General features: G+C 41.2%; 1 protein-coding gene across 1 annotated transcript in view; it reads right to left on the bottom strand.

Annotated features, from left to right (window-relative positions):
* Window positions 1-379: 379 nt before the first annotated feature.
* Window positions 380-10,745, bottom strand: part of arnt2 (aryl-hydrocarbon receptor nuclear translocator 2) — a 77,514-nt gene continuing 67,148 nt past the window's right edge. The window contains exons 13-14 of the mRNA XM_019859949.1: window positions 4,043-4,188; window positions 380-633 (exon numbers count right to left, since the gene is read on the bottom strand). Of these exons, the coding sequence (XP_019715508.1) occupies window positions 535-633; window positions 4,043-4,188 (245 nt within the window). The 3' untranslated portion in view covers window positions 380-534. The remainder of the gene's footprint in view (window positions 634-4,042; window positions 4,189-10,745) is intronic.

Raw genomic sequence — 10,745 nt, 5'->3', positions numbered from 1 at the left:
GCAAATTGTAGCTTTGAATCCATTAGCAGATAAAGGTCTCGGATTTTGAGACATCATATTTTCCTTTACATGGTGGTCAGAATTTATTTTCACCCACATCCGTGGAGTAAAATGTGCCATAATAGTTTCGATGCGCTGAAGATCAAACAGCTGAACTCCTCTGGTAATAGCAATGCTTTCCAACTCGTCTCAGCAGACTTTGTGTGCATTCCTCATTGAGACAGTGTCCATTTCGGCGACAGATTGGTGAGACATTGACAGAGGTAGTGTCCATTTGGCAACAGGACCCCTCTTTTCATTGATGAGGTATATTCACAGATGCATACTGCAGATCGTCAGCTCCAAACGCGCGGACTCTTCGTTTTGTATATGTGCTTGATGTGTGCACTCGGACATTCAATGTGCTGCACATCAGTTGTGAGCTGGTGGTCCAGCCACGTTTCCAAATGAGACAACAACATGAGAAATAAATGCAAACCAAACCGGTCCAGTTCCTCTATTGCAAAGGAAGAGAGGTACAGGAGGATTGCGGGGTTACTCGGAGAATGGTGGGAACATGCCAAGGTCAGCAAAGTCCTCAATGTTGTAGTTGGCTGTTCCCTGAGTGGGATCTCCAGCCATGGGTAACATGTCCTACGGACACACAAAAGAGGAGTTAGAGATGAGGGCTAGGGATGGGCATTGTTAAGATCCAATGTGGGACTTTTTCTTACCAGTACTTTTTTTGTTTCAAAATACACCAAAGCAAATTAGTAACGCCAAAATTGCAGCAAGCATTTACAGTCTGCCTTCATCTCAAGACATTTTCAAGATACAACCTTTGGAAAGATGTCCGCTGAAAAAGACTGGCGAACGGCACCAGATATTCGTTTCGAGTGCCTTTCATTTGTTGCATGGCAGTCTAGACGACAGCAAAAGCAGCATACGTGCGTAAGACGGACTTCCTATCCGTCCACTTTATGCATCAGCACTCTCGCGTTGGAGGGATAACTACTTGCTGGAAATCGCTACGGTCATACAAATATGTCCGTCGATGAACATCAAATAAGACTTCTTCATGTGCTGCAGTCGATCTAAATAAGTTTATGTAACGCAACATACAATTTAACAAAAATTGTAAAAGTATTATTCCTGAATATTTATTTCACTTTCAACCACTCGACATGTTCAATGGCATCAGTGCTATACATACACATATAGTTCTTATTTTTTTCTTTGTATTTTTGCCCTCTATGGACAATAAAAGCGGTATTGTGCTATGACCAAAACATAAGTATAAATCTATATAAATAAAACATGAATTGGAATATTTCATATCACACAATTTTTATGCTTTGTCTTTGATTTAAAGATGACAATACGCAAAAATCTACAAAAATTGTAGAAATTGTAACATATGGGGTAACCCATGTGTTACAAACATCGTAGAAATTGCAGCACAAGGGTTACCTTGAGCTGTTATTGAGGCGAGTCATGATTCAGAATATGCATTCTTCTAAATAATGCACTGTATTTTCCACACTAAAAGGCGCACCTAAAAGCCTTCCATTTTCTTAAAAGCTCAGAGCACGCCTTCAAATCCAATGCGCCTTGTGTAAGGTCATTACGGTAATATTTCGACCCCAAAATGGCATGCTGACAACGCAGAGTTCAAACTTAAGGCGATCGGTTACGCAGTTGAACACGGAAATAGAGCAGTGGCAAGAGAGTTCAACGTTAACGAGTCAATGTTAGAACTTGCTGTTGGTTAAGTGAACTGTGTCGCTGCTTTATTAAATAAGTTTGACTGACATCTGATCGTTCTGTTGGTGTTTCCTTGAGCGTAGTTCCATCTAGTGGAGGCATTGTAGATTGCATCTTATAAAGCGGTGCGCCCAATGTATGAAAAAAATTACAAAATAGGCCATTCATTGAATGTGCGCGTCATAATCCAGTGCGCCTTTCAGTGTGGAAAATACGGTATACATGCATGTAGTTCATACTCGAGTTGTTTTGTTTGTCGAATTTCTGAAGATGTATGTGGTTCTTCATGTGTTCATGTGATTATTTGAGTAAAAAAAAAATTTTTTTTTTTTTTTGGTCTTTATCATGTGATCATCACTCGAATATACAACATGTTGTCTTGGAGTAAGATCTGATGACTTCACATTCGACTTGATTGAACAAAGAAATGAAAGGACCTGCTTGATTTATTTTTCCCGCAGTAGCTTCACTCTTTCATTCACCCTGTAACCTGATAACATGGTAAGCTGTCCACTGTAGTAACCGCTATCCTTGAAAGGGCTAATTATGACTTGAAACTTGAAAGTTATGACTTGAGACTTGCTCGTGACTTTCACATACTGTATGTGACTTCGGCCCACCTCTGATGGGTACACAGGTTTATCGTTCTTTTTGCCAACCACTGGAAGAGCTTTTCATTTTTCTCCCTGCTACTACATGCTACTGAAATGTATCGACAAACATATGTAAATAATAACATAATAACAACCAAAAATAATGCTTGTGGAGGCTCTCAGTCGTACAGGAAAGTTCCATCGTAGAAAGGGTTCTGTCAGTCGTCATCTGTACCTGTGGGTAAAAAACAAAAAAAAAAAACAAAAAAAAAAAGGACGTTTCGCTTCTCTCACAGAAGCTTCGTCAGCGGTAGACAACCCTGAAGTCTCCGTGAAGACTCCGGGCAGTTGCTCTGCGCTAAAAGGCTGAGCGTGGCCTGTTTGAGGACTGGGTGGGGATGGTTAGTCACGCCCCTATGGTGAAGAGGCCCATTGGTTTCTAAACTCCCTATCATTGGGTCTTGATTAGGCCTATTGTTTGGGCTAAGGCTGAATAGCTACTTTCAGTTAGCCTGATCAGTATAACAATAACTTGTTGACCAGTAAGGGACATAGACATGCTGATCAGGCTAACTGAAAGTAGCTATTCAGCCTTAGCCCAAACAATAGGCCTAATCAAGACCCAATGATAGGGAGTTTAGAAACCAATGGGCCTCTTCACCATAGGGGCGTGACTAACCATCCCCACCCAGTCCTCAAACAGGCCACGCTCAGCCTTTTAGCGCAGAGCAACTTCCCGGAGTCTTCACGGAGACTTCAGGGTTGTCTACCGCTGACGAAGCTTCTGTGAGAGAAGCGAAACGTCCTTTTTTGTTTTTTGTTTTTTGTTTTTTACCCACAGGTACAGATGACGACTGACAGAACCCTTTCTACGATGAACCAAAAATAATGTTAAATAATAATTCTATGAGAATCCTTCATGTGTTCATTCTTTTTTTTTTTTTTAATTGAACATAAGTCCAAATATAAACCATGACTGAAAACCATGACCACAAAACAAAGATATGTATTTGGTTAACTGTTCCACCGCTAAGTATGTGTTTGCATTTGATTCATTTATATACATAGTGTTGATATAATTTCAGTGCTTAAGAACTGCAGCCCACATGTTTACATTCAAGTAATAAAGACACAGATTTGTTTGATTTATTGTTGGCATTTGACTAAAGACTTACTGACTTATGCTCACATCACAGCTGTTTGGTAGAATTCTTTTGAACGTGTCATGGTAAACACTTAAGACTGAAAGCCAAAGTGTTGGGTAACTTAAAAAAATCTAACTTAAGTAGATGTGTGTTTCACATTAATTTAGTGGTTCATTTGACTTTATTTTAGAGAAAACCCAACCTGTAAGGCCAAAACAAGTATTACTCTGAAAATCTGATATTGTTTATTGTCAAAAAGACAAATTATTGCCTGTCGTTGCTAAAACAACAAACAAAAAAAACCCACAGTGGAAGAGGTCCATTGAAAAAATAATCTCATAGTGAATCGCAATCACAGTATTGAGGGAACCAGAATCGCAATTTAGTTTTTTTCATTATCGTTCAGCCCTTTTCAGGTCAAGGCTCTTATCAGGCATACTTCAGTATACATACAGTATCTGTTTAGCCATGTCATCAGCAAAACCAGAGACGCGCGCGCGTGTGTGTGTGTGTGTGTGTGTGTGTGTGTGTGTGTGTGTGTGTGTGTGTGTGTTTTATCACCTGAAATACTTCAGTCTGGCTGGGGTTAGTATGTGCATGCTGCTCCCCAGCCTGCTGGGAGTGATGCTGGTTCTGCCACTGGGACCACACTTCACTGGGTCGACCCTGGAATTGAGCTCCGCTCTGGCTGCTCTCTCCGGACACATCTGGAATAACACACAGTTTTACAGGCACACCTGCTGTCATATATTGTACTATACAGTGGTGCCTTGAGATGTCAGTTTTAATTTGTTCCTTGACAATGCTCGTAACTCAAAACACTAGAATCCCAAAGCATCTTCCCCCATTGAAACGAATGGAAATGCTATTAATGTGTTCCAGCCATCGCCCCCCCCCCTCCAAAAAAAACTGAAACGCTTTTCATGACGCTTTTTTTTGGGGGGGGGATCAACACCAAAACGTGTGTTATCCCTATTGAGCATACATTCTTCATTTTCTTTCTTTTGTTTTTTTTATGCCGATGAACAGAACGCAGCAACACTGCGCAGGCGGTGTCATATGATCTAGCCCATGGGTGCCCATACTTTTTTGACCAAAGATCTACTTTTCGATCAACCAACCTCCCGGTTTCGACCCGTTAACGCGCACACACGCATATGCACGCACGTACACACGCATGCCATGATGAGCAACAGCCTGACACTGAGGCATGCGAGGCACTTTTGCAGCCTGTTAACTATCGTAGCTCACTCGTACCGTTTTAAAATGCTTCTCTCAGCCCTCCAGATTCCCATTCTTTGCCCGTCTCCTCGGTGAATTGTACAAAACAAACTGAATGAGAATAATGATAACGATAAAAGATTAGCGCAACAACTCTGAGCACAAGCTGCAACTGCAGACTGCCGAGCGCTAACAACTTCTGATGACGCAGTCATACGCCACCATAGGTTAAAGATGACCCACTTTATTTTAGTTTCTTTTTAAAATACTTTTTGTGAAAGTGAGACTGATAAAATTATTAGGGTGGAGTGTGCATTAACACAAAAAATATATTACTAACGTGCACAGAGACACAAATGTTTTTCTGTTTTTTTTTTTTCTTCTACACCCCTCGGATCAATTTGGGACCAGTCCCCTGATCTACTGGTCGATCACGATAGATGTAATGGGCACCCCTGATCTAGCCAATCAGTAGTGCTGGGCAGATCAATACCAAAATATCGATCTTTCAGTCCAGAATGCTAAAATTTAAGGATCAGTCCTCAAGCTAGAGTATTAATATTCACAATTAATTGATTATATTTTCTTTATGTATTTTTGGGTATAGTTTTCTGCAAACAAACTACATTTTCCCACCTGCCTTTTGCATGTACATTAGCCCCACGTCAGCTTCCGCCCACTCTTCCTTATATTACTGTATTGAGAAGCGAGGAGCGGAGGGGAGAGGAGGGGGAGGAAGAGAGGGGACGTGGAGGGATTTCACAGCAGTAGGTTTCTATCACACGAGACATTGAGTTGAGGACCTATAACATGCTTGATGTTTTTCGACTCGCAAGTTAAACAAACAAACAAAAAAAAAACTCCCTGTTTTTGCACCGTGCACTTGTGTCAATCCAGCTGCAGCTGGACCCTTTCTCCTGATGTTGAGCACACACGACAACTGTGTTCGACTACTTGAGCCATGACAAATTAAATCACAATCCTTGCAATTTGTCAAGCGGTCAGATATTAAAGGGATAAATCCGGCCGTGCGTTTCATGAATGATCCTAAAGACCGTCAAAAATACGTTACTACACATTTAATCGATAAGACGCCAGAGTTGTAATGCCCATTCGAAAGATGTTAGGGCAAAAGTAGGCATGATCTGATTTTCTACCCGTCAGCGTGTGATCTTACTAAATGGAGATCAATAAAGCATGATGTATGTTTCATTTATTTATCTGTCTATGCATAATAAGTTGAGTGAGAAGTGCTGTCCGTGTTTACATTTTATGGTCCATGAAACATGAAAATGATATGTTGAAGTGGTAAAGTCACTGATTTGTTTGCATTATTGTTGTAATATGCACTGTGGTTTGTGTGATATCTTACTAAACGTCAATGGTATTTTGGAAGTTTACACCTATAAATGTAGTTGATAAACTGTATTTCATATTAATGGCACGGTGGTTTGCACGTCCGCCTCACAGTCAGGAGGTCGTGAGTTCAAATGCGGCCTGTGTGGAGTTTGCATGCTCTCCTCATACCTGGCTGGGTTTTCTTTGGTTTCCTCCCACATTCCAACAACATTGCATAGGAGGTTAATGGAACACTCGAAATTGTCCGTAGGTGTGACTGTGAGTTGCTGTTTGTCTATGTGTACCCTACGATTGGCTGGCAACCAGTTCAGGGTGTACGCCACCTTGTAACCAAAGACAGCTGGGATAGGCTACACCACGCCCACGGCACTCCTAAGCATAAGCGGCTCGCATCATGGATGAATAGATGGATATTAATACTTCATTTTCCTTTATCTTCGTGTTTTATATGGTATAATAGAGCTAATAATGTTGGGCCTAATAAAGATTAATTTCTTGTTTGTAGAAAAATACATTACAATAGTCTTTGAAATAAAGAATATTAAATTGCAATTTTGAGAAAAAAAAATATCACCATTACATTTTCCAAAATCGTTCAGCCCTATTTCACAGCATTATAAAATGTTGCATAACGAGTTTCAGCCAAGTCAATCCAGTAGTTCCTGTGAAATAGTTACTTGTGAAATAACTCTATAACAAAGTTCCTGTTACCATGGCAACCAATGTTTACATTTTCAAATGTTCTGTATTTTTCAAATTATGTTGTGGATCCATAACATGTCCAAATTTTTGAATAGATTAGCTTTCTCATTTCATTTGAAAATTAAAAAAAATAAATAAAATACAAGCCATACTACTTTTTAGGGGGTCAAAAAAAGATCATTTGGTCTTTTAAATAAACATCTTCAGAAATAAGATCAAAATCACATCAGCATGGCCAATTACATAAATGTGCCAGTTTATGAATTATATATTGAGAAAGAGTGAATACTGTTTTACTCTAATTTCCAGGTATTTTTACACCGGATTTTAAAAAGGCAATGTAACACAAAAGCGTTCCCCAAAAAGGCAATTTTTTTCCCAACCATACAAAAAAATCTTAATTCCTCTCGAATTTATCATCTGATTTTTTTTTCTTCTCAATTCTTCGTGCGCTATAATAAGATTTAAAGAACCATTTCAACCAGATTTAGCATTTTGACGGACTTTCATTTCAGGGAAATTTTGCCACTAAGGCAGACACAATATGATTCAACAGCACCACAAAGTTGCATCTCCTTCTTCTGATCGTTAAATTCTAACATTTTTGGAGACTAACATGAACAGAAAGAACTGCACACATAAGCATGCAAACTACTACTTATAGGAAGACACGCATTCGTGCTTGATTGTAGTGAGAATCAACCGAGGGAAACAAAACAAAACAAAAAAAAAAACCCAAAGAAGAAGCTGTCAGCTTCAGAGACATTCTTTCTCTTTCACCATAATAAACACTGTGTTCTTCTGGTCTACACGTAGCTATAAACAACATGTTGGTGCAGGGTAGAGCGGGGACATATAAAACAACAGATGGAAAGTAATTACCAAATCGCAGATGAGTCCAGAAAGACAAAGATAAAGTGTTTATTACAAATTATTAATGAAACCATGCGGCAGATCATGTAAATGGCATTGCTCTAACCAGCTTCATTAGTCCTACAAACAGTCTATGAGGACAGTAAGGGAGCACAAGTGACACTGCAGAGATAATCCATTTTGCTAATGTTTGTGTCCATTAAAAGGCCATCAAGTAGCTGTTACAAGCTGGACAAGCTTCATTGCGCTCACCATGTGGACAACAAACAGCAGGAGGCGTGAGCAGCTGCTTGACGAGCAGCTCCGAGCAGCAGTGAACGCACACTGAGGTTGTCAGTGTACTCTCATTCCATTTTCAGCCAGACTGATCATGTGGTTTTGAAATTGGCAATATTGGGTGAGTGAAACTATTGGAGGGGTTATAATGCAACTTTGGGCAAACTTGCATTCTGGATTCATTTCACAGCAGCAGGTGGTGTTTGTTGGATCATTTCAACTTTTTCAATGGGACCTAATGGCTGAGTTTTGAAAGTGTTATTTTAAACACAGGCAAGAAGTGGTCAACTTTGACACTCATCAGTTGTCTAAAAGTTAAGTTCATCTTGCCACTGAACAGGCTTTAGCTGTGGCACGTGTAGATGCCCTAGCCACATGAGCTCCCTGAAGGATGCAGTACAGACATTACAAGGTCTGTGTCAAAAAAAACAAAGAAAAAAAAAAAAAAACCAAAAGCTACACTACTTTAAGTTTCATGTTTAAACTTTTCATATGGAAATGCAAATCTGATTGAACAGCAGTGGTTAACGGACATCGGTTTGTATACTCATTGTGTGTACCAATTCTGCTGTAACTGATACTAATAATATTAAATGTCGTTTCTTAAAAAAGTGTACCTTTTTAATTAGACACAGATGGTCGGTTACCGTATTTTCCGGACTATAAGTCACAGTTTTTTTCATAGTTTGGGCAGGGGTGCAACTTATACTCTGGATCAACTTATGTGTGAAATTATTAACACATTATATCATTTCATATGTTATTTTCACATTAAACAGCCAGAAGGCGCTCTGGGCCTGTGATGAGTCTGACGTAAGTGACGTAGAAAGGGAAGCACTGCATCCTCTACCTCCGGAGTTGGTGGAGTTGTTTAAAAGTGTCACAGAGGATGAAGATTTACCGTAATTGGATTTAGTGATTTGGAATGACACCGATGGTTTGGTAAACTTTTTAGCACGTTCTTTATGCTATAGTTATCTGAGTAACTCTCAATATGTTACGTGAACATACCAGGCACTTTCTCAATTCGTTGTTTATGCATCATGTAACATTGGCATATTGTACACTTAGTCAGCCTGTTGTTTTATTTTTGTTTTAAAGTGCCTTTCAAAATGACATGTATGTTCCTGGTGTTGGATTTTATCAAATAAATTTCCCCCCAAAATGCGATTTATACTCCAGTGCGACGTATGTTTTTTTCTTCTTTATTATGCATTTAAAGGCTGGTGCGATCTATACACTGAAGCGATTTATAATCCGCGGTACTTCCCCTACATGAGCCATCAAGTTAATGTGGTAGAGGGGTTTGTGTGTCCCAGTGATGCTAGGAGCTAAATTGCCTGGGACTTATGCCTAGCAGGTTCACCCACGGTAAACAGGGCCTAGGTTCACAGACCCCTATAATGATTTGCATAAATGGAGAGTTTTCTCTTGGTGTCAACAGGGCCCCCCTCTGGAGCCAGACCTGGAAGTGGGGCTCGTTGACGAGCACCTGGTGGCCGAGCGTGTACCCATGGAGCCCAGCGGGGCTCAGCCCAAAAGGACAACATGAGTCCCCCATCTAATGGGTTCACTGCCTATGGTAGAGTCCAAGGGGGTCAGGTGCAGTGTGGGCAGGGTGGAGGCCAAAGGCAGGGATCTTGGTGTTCTGATCCCTGGGTACAGACACTCACCTCTCTGGGAGGAAGGAGTCTGAGTTGATGTGAGACGTCGAGAAGTTGCATAGAGAGATTTGAATAAGGTATGTTTAGGCCACCAGGCCCATGCTAGACGCCAGATGAGGACACATTTAAATTCCTCCACAAATTGACTTGATTCACAATTTGTGCATGTATTAGTGTATTGTGAACTACATAGACCATGATACTTTATGCCGCTGAGCTAATAGGAGCACTTGACAATAAAATGACCGGCCAATCTCTTTGTTCATATCGCCAACTTCCCCACAATATCGTGATAATTATCGTATCGTGAGGTTCATAACTTGATAATCGTATTGTGACATTTGGATATCGTCACATCCCTACTCTGGAATTGCCCACGGTGAGAGGCGCTGAGCCTGCCCCCTGTCTTGGTGCCTGCAAGTGGGGCTTCACCTAAGTGGACAAGAGGGTAGCCTCCTTTCGCCTTCGGGTGGATGGACGGGTCCTGACTGTTGTTTGTGCATATGCACCCAACAGCAGCTCAGTGTGCCCACCCTTTTTGGAGTTCTTGGAAGGATTGCTGTAGAGTGCTCCTTCTGGAGACTCCATTGTTTGACTGGATGACTTCAATGTTCACCTGGACAATGACCGAGACCTTGAGTGGCCAGTAGGAGGAAAGCCTCCAATCACAACCCAAACGGTGTCCTGTTACTGGACTTCTGTGCTCGTCATGGATTGTCCATAACGAACACCGTGTTCAAAAATAAAGGTGTCCATACGTGCACTGTGTAACAGGACACATTAGGCCGCAGCTTAATGATTGACTGTGCGGTTGTGTCATTGGACAAGTGGCTGCATGTCTTGAGCCCCGTTCACACGGCAACGTTTGGTCCGACGCAGCTCCAAAACAAATACAGTCGAGCGTTCACACGTGCACATTTGCTCCGGCGTAGCTCCACTAAAGAGCTTATACCGGACCAAATTTGATCCGCCTCAGGGAGGTGGTTTAAAAATTTGCTCCAGAGCAAATGCTCGTTTGCGACGCTACGCCGAAACAAATGTGCACGTGTGAACGCAGCTGGATTAAATTTGCTCCAGAGCAAATGCTCGCTTGCGGGGGAGTGGCCTTGCTACGCTCGCTACCAGACGCACGGAATCCGACCCCGGTCGACAGTGACGAGGGGGCCAGC

Source organism: Hippocampus comes, unplaced genomic scaffold, assembly GCF_001891065.2.
Source record: "Hippocampus comes isolate QL1 unplaced genomic scaffold, H_comes_QL1_v1.1 scaffold75, whole genome shotgun sequence".
Lineage (NCBI taxonomy): Eukaryota > Metazoa > Chordata > Actinopteri > Syngnathiformes > Syngnathidae > Hippocampus > Hippocampus comes.
Note: the sequence above shows the minus strand (reverse complement) of the source record. Positions and strands in the feature narration are given on the sequence as shown.